The following is a 20,656-nucleotide window of genomic DNA, read 5'->3' on the forward strand; positions in this document are numbered from 1 at the left end:
TTTTTTTTCGTCGTAAGATTGGTGTCGAGAAAATCTATCATACTGTTATGATACCAATTAACATATAAATTAATCGAAAGGAATTTCGTTCCATCCGGGTGTCCCTTGACACCTCTAAAGTTTTTTTATTTAAAAAATCTGGGCGACTACAGGAGGAATAGTGTGAACAGTGCCATCACATGCCAGATATTAAGGATATAGTAAGAACGTATACAGGTCGTTGGGATGACACTATATAGTGGACTATTGTTGGATGTTGTATGTGAAGCGAAAACTCATAAAACAAAACACAAACAGCAATTTAAAAAACTTTATTTTAATATAACAGCTACAGACATAATTAAACTAAATAAAAATTAATAAGTGATTTTCATTAATTATTTGTTCCATACATTTTTTATCAATAAGATCGTGAATCTTTTAAATTCGACGTGGTAAATTTGACGACTGTTTAATATTACTTTTAGAATATTTATTAAAATAATAGCTGTTCTTGAGAAAATTCGCGGACTTGAGTAATATGTCCCTGTTGTTAATTTGTGAAGCACGAGAAAGGCGAGAAAGGCAAAACACTCGGAGTACAATAAATATAGTTAAGGTAATAATTTACCACAATTCCAATGTTATAAAGTATCGACACGTTAATCAAAAAAGAATTATAATTATAATACATTTTGTATCTAAACCGCATTAACTAACTTATGTTTATAGAGTATTTGTTATTAAATTCATAAACTGCTGAACCGATCTTCCTTCGACCTTATCCAATGGCACTGCAACAGCTAATAACGCCTAAATTATCCTCATTATTAGTTAATTTAATGGATGTCTTTGAGTACATATGAGTGCCGAGTTCGCTAGCCCTATCATTCATAAGGTACGTTCTGTATTGCATTAAGTATATATTAACACGTATAACATTGAATAGCCGAGATGGTTGTTGACTTTAGTATTTAAATAAGGCTCGGTTTTAACATTCGCCTGGGAAATCAATGAGCTCGATTCGTTCACGCAGTTGACCTACAAAAGTATTCGCTTGTCCGATAAAAATTAATAAGGTTCAATTGTATTTCAACTAAATTGAATTACGAGGTAATTTATGAAAGTTGTTTTATTTACGTGACTCGTTTTATTTCGCACAAGTTGTGTTTTAATAATTATCCTTATTTCTTTAACACAGCAATAACATAGCGGCGTGTTAGATTTTGATACTTCAGGGTCTTACGTTGGAGTGCATACAAATATATCACATGTGCGGCACCTAACATGCTCTAATGGTACAGGAACCATATGGTGGACACAAAAATCAACAACGTGTGTCAGGGACAGAAGGCTGAATGTATTTAATAATCATCATCCATCGAAACATGATTGTGAACCCATTTCATTTCACAATTATGCGAAGAAATAAACTCCATTAATGGACAAGTTTGAACATGAGCGTCGCGTGCTAACACTAACACTACTAACTATCTAACACAACTATTTAGATAAAAATAATAATTTAATATTAAGTTTAATCGAAAACTAACTATAAACTAAAAAATCCATCTAAAGTTTTAAAACACCAATATACAAATAAAAGTTGGCTTCCAATATTTCAACAGTAAAAATGATTTCAATATTTTTATATCTATAAAGAAAACTGAAACGCAATGAAATGGCTTTTGAAATTAAAACAAACTATGTGTGTATAAAAATATCCTTTTCGAAATGTAATGAATAAAAAGGTTGGGCTATCTTTGTTATTAATTTTTTGAAGGAAAATGTTTGTAAGCATTTTCTGTTCTGCATTTCGTTGCAGACTTTTGATGTCCATGTAATAATAATTACGATTTCTCCGGGAATCTGAATCTCCGAGGCATATAGTGACTATGTACATTAGCCACTCACCCACAGACGCAATTGACAGTAATTATATATGTATATTATATACGTTTTATTTCTCCATACGGCTCCAAAAAACTTGTAGCTTTAAATATTATTTATAACGAGTCATAAAAAAATTGATTTAACACTACTCCTACTTTTTGCAAGTGTTATTATTTAAGTACAGTACAAACCCAAAACGCATTACGACAAATTTAAACTCCTTGGAGGCTTCACTCAGTCTGTCCTAGCCAAACACGAATATGTTCTGATCTGATGCGGAATTGAAGCGGCATTACCAATTTCAGATACCTAATAGAGAGCGCTACTTCTACTAGGTGTCCCGTGCATACAATCTGAGTAATGCCTAGAATAGTTCTGTACAGACCTTGCCATCTTGCACTGTTTTTTATTAATCACTAGCTGGCCTGGCGAACATCGTACCGCCTAACAGTTGATACTTAATTTTTTTAATACTTATTCTGCTATTCGGGACACCGGTCTAGCTAGTAAGATAAAAAAATAAAGTTGATAAAACAACAAATACATTATGTCAAAAAATAAAAATTTACCTTCCCGGAACCCCTCCACTAACACTTGAACTTTATGCTATGGTATTAAAGTTCAAATTGCCTTTAAATATTATTACGAATATTTTGTATGGGAATATAGAAAAGTGTTGTTTTTAGACTTTTTCACTCAATTTTTTGAATTTTTCTCCGTAAGAACCATCCTCGTACTTCAAGGAATATTATAAAAAAAGAATCAGACAAATCGGTCAAGCCGTTTTCATGTTATGTCGTGACAACTGAAAACGAGTTTCATTTTTATATATATACATTTAATAATATAGTTATAACAAATTCTAAAACAGACGTCGTTTCAAATAGTTCTTAGTACCACGCAAATAATTTTTAATTCCCATAGGATATTGAGGCTTATTTATCGATATGGGCCGCAGATGAGCATGAGTATGGTTTACGCTACCCTGGGGCGTGTTTCGACATAGCAATAATGCCTTAAAAACCGTAAGTGTAAATAATGTTAACATATATTTTGATCTCGTACATATATACTTTATCTTATTATACTTAGACAATAATGCCACGAGGCAACCTCGAAGTTTGTTAAGCAGATTCTGATTAAAAAAAGGCAATAGATTATGGAGTCGAGCGCTTACCCTTCGGTCTTACTAGATTGACTATTGTGGGTATATCGAATAGCATGAAGCAGACTCAACATTTTAATCTAGGATCACCAGAAACTCCTATTCCTTTGTAAAACCAAAAAATAATAAAAAACATACTAAGAGGTTTTAATTGCGTTTTATGTTATATTATAGTTACTAATATATATACATTACTTTGTGGTTAGAATTGGATGTAAAGTTTTTAAATGTACTCGTTTATAATACTTAATATTTTTCTCTTGAATTCTAATCTCAAAACGGTACAAGATAATGTATAAGCAAAGTTTATTTAATGAGCATTAACCCGAAGCAAATTGATATTTAATATTTGTATCAAAAGTACATGAACCGTCATTACGAACCTTTAAATGAATGAATAAGAATCAAAGGAAATAAGATGTTACGATTTCTCGCAAATTACATTGAATTTAATTTGAAATATTTGACGATATGATTTAATTTCGGTATAAGCTTTATTCGAGAGCAAATTTGAAGACTTAAACGTATTATATCTTGATTATTTTAGAATTGTATTTACCATTGCTTTTGGAGGATACTATCAAAACCGAATACAGTAATTTTAAATTTAGTTATTGAAGTGAAACTTCTTTATCGGGGTTGGAAAAAAATTTAGTGTAACATTTTTTCATTACGCGTCACATTTTTCCGTTACGCGCCATCTTTTGAAGTGAAACTTCTTTATCGACGTATGGAAGAAATTTTGTAGCAGGTTACGCGCCACGTTGCTTTTTGAAGTCAAACTTCTTTATCGGCGTTGGAAAAAAAATTACACACATTTGTCACATTTTTCGGTTACGCGCCATCTTTTTCTTGTCCCTACCACGGTTCATCCGAAGAGATTCGAAGCCATTAGTATCAAAAATATATAATAACGATAACAATTATAGTAATAATAATAATTCTATTACAATTAATGAAATTCTGTAATTATTTTAGTACTACATAGTAGTACAGTAATAAGTTAAAATGAAATAATTGTATTTGTATTCATGTCTATGATAATAAAAGCTTTTTGTTAAACTTTATCTAATTTAACTTTATTTAACCAATTTCTGTAAAGTTGCATATAGTAGATCATTTTTCGGAAAATAAGGTCATAAAGAAGTTTCACTTCTTACGTGTGTACACCTAGTACACGCACACATTTTTTTTAATACATGGACAGTATAAAACATTATATTTCGATAACGCAGCGTTTTCTCTACTAAATGGCGAACAAAAGGTAAAAATAGGTCTCTGTGTAATCTGGTATGAATGAAGACGGGAACAAAGAACACTGAAGTACATCACAATCCCTTCCTACAATCACTGATCTACTTATTTCTAATACCATAACAGATTGAAAATGGAATTCTATTTTCAGAAATAGTACGTTATATACAACCTTCTTTTAGTGATTGTTGAATGAAAAAAAACACAAAATGTCTTCGAAATTCGAATTCAAAATAGGAGACCCGGAAAGGACCCAAAGGACCGAGCAAGGCTCTTTATGTAAATTCGTAGACTACAAAAGGTGGAGTAATGGCGAAGTGAGATTGCGACTTTCACGGTTCAGGGCGAATCGAAAGAAATTAGAATAAAAAATAGACTTTAATAACTGCTGTATGATTGCAGAAAAGGCTTGTACAGCATTGAATGGGTTGATTAAGTGTCTTTGACTAGACCAGCTTTATACAAATATGTATTTCTCATAACTCAAATATAAAATTTGATTTGATTTTTACGTTTATATTAAAAGTATCACAATAACAAAACTTTGAATATTTATCCGAGGTTTTTGAATACTTATAAGAACCATAAATTTTTATATAATATTTATATATTTAATCCATCTTTATTCATTGATTGATGTCTCTAAAAATATGCTATGACTTTTGTGTGTTACATATATGTAGCTAATTCATCACGGCAAAACACTAAACCAATATAAAGATGACTCAGTTAGGTTAAATAAGTCTATGTGTTTTAAATTTTGCTTCTACCTTATTTTAAAATGAAGTTATGATAAAATGCAAAATTATCCCAAGAAAGAAATTTCGCAAGACTAAGTTGCAGAGAAACTTTAAGAATTCTGAACGAAGGAAAATTATATTATGAATCTTCATTCTAAAATACGTATTTACAAAGGAATTATTATTGGTAAACTCTAAAAAAGCTATGAGGTTGTACACGAATACAATACAAACAATAAATAAATGAGTCGAAAGGAAAATACGCGACAAGAGTTAAGTGCTCAACCACGTAGGCAGCTGACTTTGTAATGCCAGCAATGTCAGTGGCAAGAATTGAGTTTATCATCCTTATTGAACTTTATAGAAGCCGCGAGAATCTCGCGGGCTACCAAAATTGGCCAGAATAGAGCGTGGACAATTAGATTTTCTGTCTAGTTTAGCGACTCTTGAACAGTAGTGAATATCTTGCTCACTGATAGGGCATTTGATGACATTCCCAAGCTGCTGCTCAATTTTAGTTAAGTTTTTGCCCCTGTGCTCCGGAACACATTGAATTTCTATATTTGCCTCGGGAAGAAGTTGGTCTAATTCATGCAGTATCTCAGCCTGTGAAGCGCAGTCGGAGTTGAATTTAGCACTGAAGAAGAAGAAGAAGGACATCGACGATTCGAGTGACGTCACTGTGTTGCGGACTTCTAGTAACTGCGGCTTGAATTTTTGATTAAAGGTGATTTGTAGCTTTTCGTGTATAATGTCCCGTATACGTTTCGCCGAGAGACGAGCAGTTTTAATACTTTCTGGAGTTAGGATGATGGAATGCAAAGACTTATTGGCCAAGGGGTTCAGTCTCAGAATTATTGCCACCTCTATTATCGCATTACGGATACCCAGTTGGAATCAGACTCATAGTCGGCTAAACTTATATTTAGTCAGATGGAATTCCAGAATTCCAGATGGAATTTAACCTCGCAGCGTGAGCAAGACAAGTGTGTCTCACCGAGTAATGCGTTCAAACATCCAGCACGTTGTTGAGAGCTAGCCATTTTCGAGATTTAGTGTTGGCGATAAGGTACGAATTCCATCGCGGACACAGAGTACGGTCTCTATGCCGTATTGGTCAAAAATCCTTGTATCTGTTTGTCGAAAAGCCTTGTATCCACAGCAGATGGCCCAATTAAGTGTCAAGTATCATTTGTCAGCGTCACACAATTATTACCAAGAACAAGACCGGGCTGTATGGACTAAAGTCCTTTGCCTTTCCCATATTAGGGATAAATTAATATCATCATCTTGTCAAGCGTCACACAAAAATTGCAAAATGTACTTTTAGTTCTAAATTTTGATAATAAATCGACAATGAAAAACGGTTTTAAAAACTTTCTACTCAGATGTTTGTAAGTTTGATATATTAAACTGACGAAATAATATTACATATTATATTTGATGCTTCTTGGTTAAGTTAAAATTACCTACATCCAGATAAAATTTCTATAATACGTACTACTTTTGTAATGTCAACTATCAAAATATGTTTTATTGAAGTCTTGAATTGTATTGTAATTGATTTGATTATATTGAGACTACCATAATTTTTCAAAGAACACGTTTTAATGTACGCCGGGTATCGAATCTAGGATCCCCGTATACTATGTGCGTGTCTGGCTATGGAGAGTTTAAAAATTTGTATTCCTGGCCAATTTGATACATATATTACATCAAAAATACGAATCCATCAGAAACAGCTAGTCAATACTCTCCCGAGATTATTGCGAATAAATTCTCAAAAGATGTTGTATCTTCAAACACAATAGATCGAGATAAACAACAGAAAGGATATTAGAATTGAAGCGGGGATAGATGACAGGTGAAAAGAATCCATTATTACGATTCCACAGATGAAAGATTCTCTTTATTTCGTATCCACGGGGTATATTGCCCAAAAAATAATGCAACCCCTACGGGAAAACGAGTGACAATTTGGAACAAAACATTCTTTTATTTGCGTAAGTATTATGCTGTATGATTTTTTCTTAAGGTGGTTCGTGTAAATCTAGTACATATTTTTAAAAGAATTTCATTTCTACTTAAAAGTCTAGCATTTTCACTTCTAGTAATGCGAGGAATGCTGGGTCATTGAGAGCTGCGGAATTATTTGACACCACATTCGCCTGTTTTCGCTATTTATATACGGCCTGAAAGAGCCTGTATATCGACAGTTGTATTGCTATATTATACCGCAAGATTGTTTGATTTTTACTTCGAATTGCTGTGAATCAAGAATGTCGTCAAATCTAAGTAATGTTCAAACTCAAACTCAAAATATCTTTATTCATGTAGGTAAACAAGTACACTTATGAATTGTCAGAAAGAAGTTAAATTGTAAATTTACATTTACTACCAGTTCGCAAGTCAAGGGCGTAGAGCGGGTAAGAAGAACTGGCAAGAAACTTTACGCCACTCTTTTTAATCGCCAAGTATTGTCATACAATTTGAACTGGAGCAAATTAATCCGAAGGATTAGGATCATTTAAGTATTCCTCAAATGTATAAAAAGCTTTATTGATTAATTTTCGTTTAACGAGGGCTTTGAATTTATTTAGTGATAATTCTCTAATTTCGCTTGGGAGTTTGTTGTAAGAACGAATACAATTTCCATATAAGGAGTGGTTTATCTTTTACATACTTTACATATTGAACGTAAACATGTTAATATTGAGTTCTCATTGACATTTATTTATATAAATGTTTGGATTTTTATCAATCACTAAGGCTTATTTATGAGATAGCCTCCTTTCCATTTTTCCCCGGTAAAACACCGAGGGAATTAAACTCTGCGGATGTTAAAAGCGTACTACTTATTTAACTTTTACGACCTCAATAAAAAATACAATTGCAATCCTAGCAACATAGAATACGATTTTAATATTCCCAGTTCACACCTCCAACGATATTACGAAGGCAAGTACTCGCTTTGTACCGTTGTCCAATTTGACTCAACTTGATCTGTCTGAAGTTTATTACTATCTCACTTGAACACCGCTTACAAAGTAATATCGTTCGATGTCAGGAATTATATTAAGTTTGCTATAGTTTAAATCTATACGCTAAGGGGTGACAATTACTAACAAAAAGTAGGTCGTGTAGTCTAAGAATTATATAATTGTTTTCAACTTTCAATTTTTTTTCTGTGGTATGTCCTACTTACAAAATGTATGCGTAATCTTAATTATTATATCATTTGTATGTGGTTTTTAAACATTTCGCTATACCTAACATTAATAAGGATAGGTTCATTTTTGTTCATTTTTGTGTAAAAATATGGTTTTTCAAAATTTTGTTTTTGCATCGGTACTTTATGAATCCCGTGTAAAAATGTTGACTTCAATGTTTTTGCACCGCGCGATCTGAAAGTTACGACAACAGCAACAACTACGGATATTGAAAGGAATATATCACAATTGCAAACATCGGCTTCGCTATGTTAAATTCGAGCACTGATGTGCGCCGTAGTGATACCACTTGCCGTGGACACTAAAATTGCCAAGTATGTTGCTGGACTTAAGTATTGGTGCACTCTTTACGGCTAACTGTATTGAAGTTTTAAATATTAATCTTATGACCTAAAAACAAGTTACTTATTTAATTAAAGGACGGTATAGATATTCAGATTAATATTTAAAACGTCGAGAATCCATTAAATATATGAAAGTGAAAATCGGCGTGAAAGACCGGCCCAATGCCCGCATTAAAACGTAACGTTCCACTGTACTCACCTTGTCAATGAGAAATCTGTTATTTTGTAATAAAAATACTCAAACATATGCAACATTGAACCATACTTGATAAATTTATAACCAAATCAAAGTAGTTCCTATAGAAAATTTTGCTTTTCAAAATTTTTTGATTAAAAAAATTTTTTAAGACTTTGTTAGCTAGAAATAAGGGAAGTGAATTTGTTTTCTGGATACTCTAATAATGTTGCAGTATTAAATATAGTTTACGAGCTATTCTCATACATACAAATTTCTTGAATTCAGTCGAGCCGTTTCAGACGACAAACAGCACGATCTTTAACATTTTTATTTTTGTACCATTTATTGCTTGGATTTATTTAGTAAGAAAACAATTAAAGAGTGAAATTTCGTCGAATTTATATAGTATAAATTATACTTCTTTAAGATTTATTAAAGTATTTTGTCGTAGACGCCTACGTCTATGATGTTAGAAACATCTCATAATATATGACTACTTTTTAGAGAACAAGGAAAACGGATGGAACTGCTTTCCTGATGTTAAGTGATACCGTAATGCCCATGTGCCCATGAAAATACACTGCCAGAAGGATCGCAAGTTTGTTGCCGGCCTTTAAAAATTGCTGGAAGTAGATGGTAAGTGGAATTGGAAATGCCTTTGAAGAAACCTAAGTCAAATTCATTTGGAAATAGTTCAGTCTGTAGTTGGATACACAAATTTGTGGCATGAAGTGTAATCATTAAAAAAATACATGTTATCAAAGTTTTAATTACGTTCCACTAGTGCATATAGCCATCCATAACCAAACGATAATAAGGTATTGTTATAGGAAACATCATTTGAGAACTCAAAATGCATGTGGGTGGGTGTTTGTTAATAGTTACTACGTTAGCTTGGAGTTTTACATTTGGTAAGATTTTGTTTAAAACTTCTTTAATAAAAATTCCTTGCATTATAATATTTAATTAAATAATGTAAATCATTATTTAATAAATAAATAGTATAGGGTTTAAGTCCCTAAGTATGGTTTTACAGACTTATATCCTGTAGTGACTTTTTTATTTATAATAAACTAATATAATATTTTATTTTATAATTTATTATAGCATTAACGAAAATCAAATAGGATCAAAGCTTAATGGTTCTATCTTCTGTTTTAGTGTTTGCTGATGGTGCATCAGTCACCCGAAACAAGCGACATTTGTTCCCACTGATGGGCTTTCTTCAAGGTTATAAAATGGGTCAAAATTTTGCTTTACAATTACCGCCTCTAGTCCTGTCACCAGTAGTTGTCCTTCCAGTCAACCAACATCAAAGTGTCCACATTCAGGGAAATAATGAAAACTTCGATGAACATGGTTTGTTTCAAATTGATCCTCCAGAAAAACTCATCCAACACTGCAACTCAACAGATAATTCGCAAGATAAAGGTTATAATAATGTCACGAGTAAAAATAATGTGGAATTACTTAACAATGACGTAAAAGAAGAGGATACATTTAGACAGAATATTGTTAATGATACTGATACTGTAACTGAACCAAATGTGGGAAAAGATAGGGATAATATCACTACAACTGAAACCACAACTATTTCAGAAGCTGAACCCACTAATGTTACAAATACAACAAAGCCGCATGGACCGTATCCAAATGCAATTTATAAAAATGATATGATAGCTTCATTATCAATTACTGAATCTCCTATTACTCCCATTAATGATACCTTTAGGCTTCCTTCCACAGACAATAATTGGCCAAACTTTAAATCTAATGTGCTTACCACGGAATTACAAGTTGAGAGCAGAGCTGGTGAAGTATGGACTAACAATATAAATTACTCTAAACGTGATTTTACTAGAGACACTTATTACTACTATAATAATGATAGGAAACCAGGTACTGATTCTTATTACAGACGCCCAGTTAATTACTTAAATCAAGAAAGATGGAGTACTAACGACTCGGGAGATAATAAATTGACCTCCGAATTTCGACCTCTTGCTGGGTTGTATTACGACGGATTTCTTCATAATTCCCCTGCTAAGAAAACAGGATTTGTTCCATATGGGAATACATATTATTATTAAATTTTTAAAGAGTTTAACTATTTATTAGTAGCTGTCAGCAAGTTTTTAGAAACATATTTGAACAAACCCAAATATTGTATTAATTCGTGTATTTGAAAATCACAAAATTTTTAGATGTAGACATTCTGTTTTCCAATCTACGTACCATTTTATCTTTCTAACCAAAGCTAGTTGCTTAAAGTAAAGATATTTTCTTACTAAATTAAACTACAAAATACATTTTCCACAGTCAAAGATATATAGCATTTGGGATAATACATTAATACAGCATGTCTTAGCATCATTCGCAATTGGGTTATAAATCGAAACAATAGCAGTAACTGTAACCGATATAACTTTACAGGCTCTTGAATCGCAATTGTCAGGGCATATCGTAAAAGGAACGTCAGCTTTTGTGCTTCGAGCTGTGACAATGTATCGTTAGCAAATGAGGAGTTTTATTACATGTGTTTATGAATGTCTGTTGATGCTTTAGTATATGTGAAATATTAAGTTATATTTCAGTTATTACCATTGCATCTGACAAAATGTTCTTACTGTTCACTAGTTCTAATTTTGAATTATAAAAATAAGATTCTTCTCACCTTGCACAATGCACGCATTCTATAATTTTTTTATAAAAAATATAATACTTGTGTGTCTTTTTAAAACTCAAATATCATAGTAAATTATAAGTTGAACAATATCTTTAATTTTAAATTAGTTATATCCTATTATGCTTCTTAGTTAGGCGTATAATCTATGACCATTAAGTTTGATGGTATTGGTATTCCCAAAAGGCTTTCGTAAATACTAATCAATTAAATGAACTCATATATTCCCCAGACGTCTACATTGGTCATAAAAATAAACTGCAGTACCCATATGTTATTATAGATATAAACTTCGTAAAGTATGTTTAGAGCAAGTAACAAATAAAAGGACGCTGACTTCTTAAACATTTATTATTCACCTGACAGAGTCACTCGCGTTGGAAGTTCTCGTAAAATGCTCAACGGAAACCACTAGATTTTCGTTTAAAGTATTTTTGCGAACATTTTAAACTCCTTGGTTTGAAGTTGGATAGTTTTTAATTGTTTTTTGGTAGACTACTTATGGCATAGAAATTCTATTTATTTTAAAAAAATGCAAGATACACACAGGTTGGAGGTTGACCATTACGTTGTACACATGTAAATTCTGTCTTTTGGTATTAAAAAAAAGTTCGTTACAGCTATCAGCTAGTTAATGAAAGTACTAAGAACTAATATTAATTATTATAATATTAAGTAAAAAGTATTCAGAAATTTATTTATACACAAAGACATATGATCGGTTGAATATGACAGCTGCTTCAAGTCATTTGACACCTGTCGGTAATCATCCAGATACCCGACACGGAGGCAAGCAAACATAAAAATAAACGTAGGAAGTGTTAAGGATGGAAAGCTTAAGGTATATGCAAATGTCTTTCAAAAAACCAGACACTTTCACAAAATAAATCTACAAAAAAACTTCTAACACAAATATAACCCTGAAATTAATTTAACATAAATAAATGTAATTAAAAGAGTATATTCTAAGTTAACGTTAATCTATCAGTTGTAATTAAACGTCAAACCCTAAGGTAAATGACCTCAACTAGTTACTTGAAACTAATGAAAACCGAATTAATCTCCAGCCAATCAATATTCCTCAGTGGTACCTGTCGCCAACGGAACCCTCAAACAAATAGTTGGCTAGAATAAGATATCAGGGGATACAAGTTTTACGCATTGACCCCTTTTTAAAGGTTAATGCGTCTCCCCCAACGTCACCTGAATACTAATATTATGTTTACGGCCTCTCCTGGGGTTTATTACTACATGTGGTTCGTCCCGGACTGGTAACAAAGTGCTTTTTGATTTGCGACTTACGGTTTCACATCGCAAACGTTAAGATAATCTTCATCCGATACATTGTAAACAAAGGTAAGTTTGTGGGTCTCGAGGGTAGCTTAGATTAGGGATTAGTCATCAAGAACATTTCTCTTTAATAGGCCTTGATATAATTTTGAACTGATATAACTTGGCTATTGACAACTAATATATCTATATATGTATATAAAATTCTTGCGTCACAATGTTCGTTTCCATACTCATCCGAAACGGCTCGACCGATTCTTATGAAATGTATTATGCATATTCAGTAAGTCTGAGAACCGGCTACTATCTATATTTCAAACCCCTAAGTGATAAGGGGTGCCCATCCCAAAAAAATATTGGAATTTTTTGTCATTTTTTTTGTTTTTATGTTTTTATGATATACAAAAATACATACAACCCTTAATTTTCATCTACCCTCTACGGTCAACCCCTAGTTTTTATTATATATAGTACATGGCAAAACGGAGATTGCTGGGTCAGCGAGTATTAATATAATATTATGATCTATTCTAAAAATTGGTTAAACTCGTATAAGGTTATCATAATGATATATAGTTCACAATGTTACCTTTCTTATTTTTTAATCTCCCTTATATGTTTCGAGAAATATTAATATATTTTTCTAGGAACCCTTAAATTAAATTAATGAAATGGCTAATAATGATTTTTTGAGAAAAGGGATACTCTTCTTTAATAAAATTCCAGAGGCTCTTTTATCTCTGCCTTTCAATAAATTTAAGAAATGTATTAAAGAAAAGCTGTGTAAAAAGGCTTACTATAAAGTCAACGATTATCTAGTTGATAAAAGGGCCTGGGACTAGTGCTAGACAGGCTACTTCTAATTAATTTGCGATATTTGTTTTAAAATAAGTGTTGTTTGATGATTTGATATTTTAAAAGAGTACCGAGAGTTTTTTACGCCGGCTTTTTCTCTCGGCCTACACCCTCTGTCTTCTTTGCCGATGAGTAGGGATGCCTACAAATTCAAATTTAATGACGTGGAATAAGTGATACATGTATCTTATGTTCCTTAATAAACATATTTTATTTTTATTTTTATTATTTTGAGCGGAGTTGGATTAGCGATTTCAGCGTGCGAGGCCAAGACCTAAAAGAGGTTGTAGCACCATTGATTTATTTATTTTAATATTAATATTGAACTATAACAATATATAAACAAAACTTTTTTTTCTATTTTGTGTCGTAATAGGTATGTATTTATGTTGCCGCCGAAGACCTTGAAGGCCATAAAAACATAAATAAACAAATATTTCCTCTTTATATTATAAGTGTAGATGTATGAACGAGCTCTTGTGACTAAATCTTTTGCGTAATGAAATCTAAGCTCTGAAATGCGGCGGAGGGATTATCGAGTAGAAATGTCGTGCTCACACCCTCGATGTTCTAACGAATGATTTATTTTTGGGGGAATGCAACATAATATATGGGAAACCATATTGATACTGGAAATGCGAAGATGGCTTATACTCGGTAAATTTTGTTAAAGAAATAAAGTGTTATAATATTGTTATTTCATAATATATAGTTACTTTCATTTTGTGTTAAAATTTATTTTCTAAATCCTTAGAATGTATTTCTTATAGATTGTGTGCATCAATATTAAATAGCAAACTAGTTTCATTTAACTGTTAAGAGACAAGAAAAATTATATAAAATTATAATTAAAATTGTAGTATAACTGAACTTAGAAAATACAAAATACATTGTTTCTTTGTCTACCTTCCAATAAAGCAAAACTAATTTATTAATGGCAGCGTTGGCCTAGTGGTTTGAAAATGCGAATCTCATCCCTGCAGTCACAGGTTCGATACCCTGCTGTGTACCTATGGACTTACTGTCTATTTGCATGTTTAACACTCACTCTGTTGCCAGTTGCTGTGAATGTTTATTGCCAGTTCTTCTCTTCCGGTCTTCGCCCTTGATTTGAGAACTGGCAGTAAATGTAAAATTAGAAGCATTTAAAGTATGTATACTTACTTCTTTTTTTGACGTTCATAAGTGTACATTGTGTTACCTATATGAATAAATGAGTTTTAACTTTAACTTTAACTCGTACAGTGAAGGAAAACATCATAGGTAAACCGTCATGCTTTAGACCCAAACACATCAGGCACGGCAGGTTGATCATCTACTCGTCTATTAGAATTGATCACGGAATAGATACAAAAATCTAAGACAAAGTTTGTAATGCTATTGGGGTGTATGTATAGGTATATTATTGATGGGGTTGTGAGTTTGTAACACACCCACTTTTTTCAATTCTCGTAATCGCCGAATAGGGTATTAGGGCAGACAATTCTACGTCGTTATGTCACCATGTCACCCGTAGCTCTGATATATAACTTTGAAATACATCAACTCAATATTGAAATTAAAGTTACGTGGTAAGCTTGCAGACTTCCCCACGCATGTAAATTATACTTTGAAAAACATGTAAATGCCACAAAATAAAACCCATAATGTAATCAACGAGCGTGAAGGGTTACACTGATCTGGGCTTACATGTGATATTATTATAACATACACAACATAAATAACCTTAATCAAATTCACACAGTACAGATTTCATCTTAAATAATATAATAGAGCAAGACTCTTAATAATCTATATAAAGTAAGAGCAAAGCAGTATTTGAATAGAAAATGATTCTGAAAGGTTCATCGGAAAGTCCCAATCTATCACTTTGTGAGAGACAATAGCATAAGATATTCATCAACTTGCTAAATTTCTACTTCGCTTTCAATATAACATGATAGAAGACTTTTTGGGCGAAACGTTATTAAGAGATCAAAGTTTAATTATTATTTTATAACGATATTCAAATAATTTAATAATCCTCAATAAGTATGAGTGTTATTTAATTATTTGAAATCATTATACAAGTGACTAGCACTCATGATAAAATATGTAATAAACACATTTTTTTGTAAAAGGAGGAAAACGGGCAGGAAGCTCATCTGATTTTAAGCGATACCACCGCCCATGGACACTCACATTGCCAGAAGGCTCGCAAGTGCATTGCCGGCCTTTTAAGAATTGGAACGCTCTTTTCTTGAGGGACCCTAAGTCGAATTGGTTCGGAAATACTTCAGTGGGCAGTTGGTTCCACATAGTGGTGGTGCGCGACAAAAACTGCCTTTAAAACGCTTATATGACTTATACGTAGGTATTGATGTTTTCTATAAAACTGTAGTACATCGCTCTAGTGTCAATATAGTCTAGTCGACAAGTTGAAAATGGAACAAAATAGAGTTACTGCTCTTAAAATTATGTGCGATAGCTCATTGGATCCGGAATGACGTCTAGAAAAATGTGCTAGCACATAAAAAATTGCAAAAGTTATAGACAATTAAAGATGAAAAAAAAATGGCATTTAGTTTTTTGCCAATATTTAATAAACTATTAATATTTAAGAAATTTCAAATAAAGATTCTGAAAGAGGAGGAAATTTCCAATAAAAAACTCCTAACTCTCGGAACTTTATCTCCATTATTTATAATTTTAATTTAACGCTGAATTGGTAAATTTTTTGATTATCATGAATATTACTTTTATTTAAAAAAATTTTTTTTTCTATACTTTGTTATATATGGTTGTTTTTGTTAATTTTAGAAGTTTTAGAAAAAAAATAAAAAAAAGTTGAATATTTGTTTATAACAAATTGGTAAGTTAATAAACAATAGAATAATTGTTGATTAAAAAAAAATTTTTTTCTGTTACTTATAGAGGACTGTGAATTATGATTTTTAGAAAAAAAAAATTTCTTAACTAATTATTTAAACAATAGAAAATTAAAAAAAAACGATTATAAACAATCAAAAATTGTTATTAAGGAAAAAAATGTTTTTTAAAAATCATATTTTTTTTTTTAAATATTGATTTAATCAATTTGTTTAAAAAAAATTTATCAACAAATGGCGGGAATTTTTTTTTTGCAAATCAATAAATATCTTGTATTAATAAAAAAACGATTATATGATGATTTAGAAAAAAAAAAAATTTTTTAACAACATTACATGGATTTGATATTGACAGTTTTTGTTTAAGTAAAAAAATTGTTATAAACAAAGTATAAATATTTTTTTAACTTTTATGGCACGATCTTGTTAAGTATGTATGTAAGAAAGGCTCTACGAAGCGAAATATTTTTACGACCATTATTTAAACATTTTTTTCACTTACAATTAAGACGGTCGTTCGAGAAAATTTCGTTAGTTAACAATTATTTGACTTGTTGAAAAATTAACTTTAAGTAAAATTTTCAACGGGAATAAATTAATTATAGTGTTCAGAACACACCATATTTTTTTCAAATTTAAAAAAAAATATTCAATACCTTAAATAAATTAATTAATGTGCCGTAGTCGCTTTTGACGCCACGCGCGAATCCTAAAAATTTCACCCGCAGACCTTTTTTTTTTTTTTTTTTATATAACGGGGGGCAAACGGGCAGGAGGCTCACCTGATGTTAAGTGATACCGCCGCCCATGGACACTCTCAATGCCAGAGGGCTCGCGAGTGCGTTGCCGGCCTTTTAAGAATTGGTACGCTCTTTTCTTGAAGGACCCTAAGTCGAATTGGTTCGGAAATACTTCAGTGGGCAGCTGGTTCCACATAGTGGTGGTGCGCGGCAAAAACTGCCTTGAAAAACGCTCAGTTGTGGAACGGCGGACGTCGAGGTGATACGGGTGGAATTTCGTATTCTGTCTCGACGTCCGATGATGAAATTCAGCTGCAGGTATTAATCCGAACAACTCCTCTGAACACTCTCCATGGTAAATGCGATAGAAGATGCAGAGTGACCCCACATCTCTACGCAACGCCAAAGGATCAAGCCGCACGGAGAGGGATTGGTCGTCGACGATTCGAACCGCTCTGCGTTGTATACGGTCAAGTGGAAGGAGCTGGTACTGGGGAGCCCCCGCCCAGAGGTGAGAGCAGTACTCCATGTGGGGCCGAATTTGCGCTTTATATAGTTGCATGCGGTGGCCCGGAGTAAAGCACCGCCTCGCCTTGCTGAGCACACCAAGCTTTTTGGAGGCTAATTTAGCCTTTCCCTCCAAGTGACCGCGAAACTGAACGTCGTTCGATATGTCAACGCCAAGTATTCCAATGCTGGCTGTGGCTTTAAGAAGAGTGTTTTCGAAAAGAGGAGTAGCGACAAAGGGTGTTTTTTTAGCGGAAAACGCGCAAACTTGTGTCTTCTTGGGGTTAAATTGGACTAGGTTTAGTCTGCCCCAGTCTGAGACTCCACGTAGTAGAGTTTCGACTTCAGACACAAGTTTGTTCCGGTACTCATCGACAACTGCCCGAGAAATACCTGCCCGGCCAGTGTAAAAAGTATCCCCAGTGCTGTCATCCGCATAGCAATGAATGTTGCTAAGTTGCAACATATCATTGATATGCAGAAGAAATAGGGTCGGAGATAGAACACAGCCTTGTGGGACCCCAGCGTTCACGGGTTTAAGGTCGGAACATGCTCCGTCGATGACGACCTTGATGCTCCGATCGGCCAGAAAGCTGGAGATCCAATCGCATAATTTCTCGGGTAGCCCATAGGCTGGAAGCTTCGAGAGCAGTGCTCTGTGCCACACCCGATCGAAGGCTTTCGCTATGTCCAAACTTACCGCCAGCGCCTCCCCTTGGACTCAATTGCCTCTGCCCACCTATGGGTAAGGTATACAAGGAGGTCACCAGCTGAGCGACCACGACGAAAGCCGTACTGAGAATCGCTAATCAACTGGTGGCCCTCTAGATACCTCAAGAGCTGGCTATTAATAATGGTTTCCATTATTTTGGAGAACAAGGAGGTTATAGCTATTGGGCGATAGTTGGACGGATCAGAGCGATCGCCTTTTTTTGGGATCGGATGTATCGAAGCGGTCTTCCAGCACTTCGGGACAGTGCCGAGGGAGTACAGGTACCGGAAAAGGCGCGTTAAGACCGGAGCCAACTCAGGAGCACAAGTACGCAGCACAATTGGGGGGATACCATCCGGCCCGCTCGACTTATGAATGTCCAAGGAAGATAGTGCTTTGCGGATAGCACGTTGCCGGAATGTGATTTCCGGCATCGAAGAATCACACCGCGAAATGGTCGGTGGTGATCTCCCTCGGTCATCCAAAGTCGAGTTGGACGCGAAGAGACAGCCCAAAAGATCGGCCTTCTCCTTCGCAGTGTGGGCCAGAGAGTCATCCTCCCTGTGCAGTGGCGGAATGGCGGGCTGACAAAAATTCCCTTGGACAGCTTTGGCGAGAGACCAGAAGGCTCGAGTCCCTGATGGGAGTTGGGCCAATCTCTCGCCAAATCTGGCGATGTGCTCTGACTTTGCCTTAGTGATTTCCCGTTTGAAGGACCTGGAGGCTGAGTTATATGCTGTTTTAAGTTCGCTGGTATTGGCATCACGAGATTTCGCCGCTTCCGCCCATGCTTTAAAGCATTCTCGCTTTCGACGCGAGGCCACCTTGCAAGATCGTTTAAACCAGGGCTGAGACTTGCCACCGATCGGCACCGCAGAAAACGGAATAAAGAGTTCCATGCCCTGCAGAACCACTTCGGCGACAGAGGCGGCGACGGAATCTGGAGCTTCCGGCGAAAAGCACATAGGCCCCCAAGGGTAGGACGCAAAGAAAGACCGCATCCCGTCCCAATCTGCTGACTTATAGTGCCAAATACGGCGACAACCCATAAAGCGGGGCCGTGAAGGGCGCGTAGATGGCACAGTACTCCGGACCACACAATGATCTGATGAACCCAATGGCGGGTCAACAGAGACTTGATAGTTCTCCGGATGTGAAGTCAGCAGAAGGTCCAACAAAGAGGGTTTATGACCATCCACATCTGGTATTCGCGTAATCGCAGGGACCATTTGTGTCAGGTCGTAGGCTAAAGCAAAGTCGTGAAAGGATCTTCCCGCGTGATCGGTGGTTTCAGAGCCGAGCCAATCGGCAATCGACCTATTTTCAGCGTTAAATTAAAATTATAAGTAATGGAGATAAAGTTCCGAGAGTTCGGAGTTTTTTATTGGAAATTTCCTCCTCTTTCAGAATCTTTAATCTTCTTTTGAAATTTCTTAAATATTAATAGTTTATTAAATATTGGCAAAAAACTAAATGCCATTTTTTTTCATCTTTAATTGTCTATAACTTTTGCAATTTTTTATGTGCTAATACACGCTTTTAGCACATTTTTCTAAACGTCATTCCGGATCCAATGAGCTATCGCACATAATTTTAAGAGCAGTATCTCTATTTTGTTCCATTTTCAACTTGTCGACTAGACTAATAGTTTTTGCAGCGTACGCGAAATATAGATTAATTCGTATGTTTTCTCTGTTTGGGTTACATTATCGAAGTTTATATATGGATTAATTATTATGCAAACATTCTACAGCCTATGTTCATCAGGGATACAGGATTCTAAGGGTGAGAGAATTATTTAAATCCGTCCAGCCCTGCGATTCTGTAACTCACTGTTAATCCGTGAGTCCACTACGCAGTAACAGCGCTCCCTTCGTCACTGACGTAATTTTTGGAATCTCATGGTATTCTGTTAAGAAATTTTACATTACGTCTTGATAAGTGGAGGCAGGTAACCTAGTAAGTTGTTGTCTATTAATATCGTGACAATTGACTCATTTTATTTTATAAAAAGAGTAAATTGTCAAAATTTTCATCATACATAAACAAAATATTTTTAATAAAACAAAATAGAGAACAAAATGGTCGACGTTTGAAATAAAATTAATAATATTAAAAACACTCTCAGCGCTGAGTTTTGCTGTCAAATCGTTCGTTTCGGTGTCATGTTACAATTTGGTATTCTGTTAAACAATAACCGCGACAAAAGCGCCGCTCAA

At 34.2% G+C, this 20,656-nt stretch overlaps 1 protein-coding gene across 1 annotated transcript; it reads left to right on the forward strand.

The window, feature by feature from the left end:
- The first annotated feature begins 9,606 nt into the window (after positions 1 to 9,606).
- On the forward strand, positions 9,607 to 10,923 carry LOC125049011. Its single transcript, XM_047648006.1, has 2 exons — positions 9,607 to 9,694; positions 9,945 to 10,923. Exons 1-2 carry the CDS (start codon positions 9,637 to 9,639, stop codon positions 10,871 to 10,873), a joined length of 987 nt encoding a protein of 328 aa, XP_047503962.1. The 5' UTR covers positions 9,607 to 9,636; the 3' UTR covers positions 10,874 to 10,923.
- The last annotated feature ends 9,733 nt before the right edge of the window (positions 10,924 to 20,656 follow it).

Source organism: Pieris napi, chromosome 4 (genome assembly GCF_905475465.1).
Source record: "Pieris napi chromosome 4, ilPieNapi1.2, whole genome shotgun sequence".
NCBI lineage: Eukaryota > Metazoa > Arthropoda > Insecta > Lepidoptera > Pieridae > Pieris > Pieris napi.

Coding starts and splice junctions, on each gene's coding strand:
- LOC125049011 (XM_047648006.1), top strand. CDS start 9,637: ATGCATGTGGGTGGGTGTTTGTTAATAGTTACTACGTTAGCTTGGAGT. Junction 9,695..9,944: donor AGCTTGGAGTTTTACATTTG/GTAAGATTTTGT, acceptor CTTCTGTTTTAG/TGTTTGCTGATGGTGCATCA.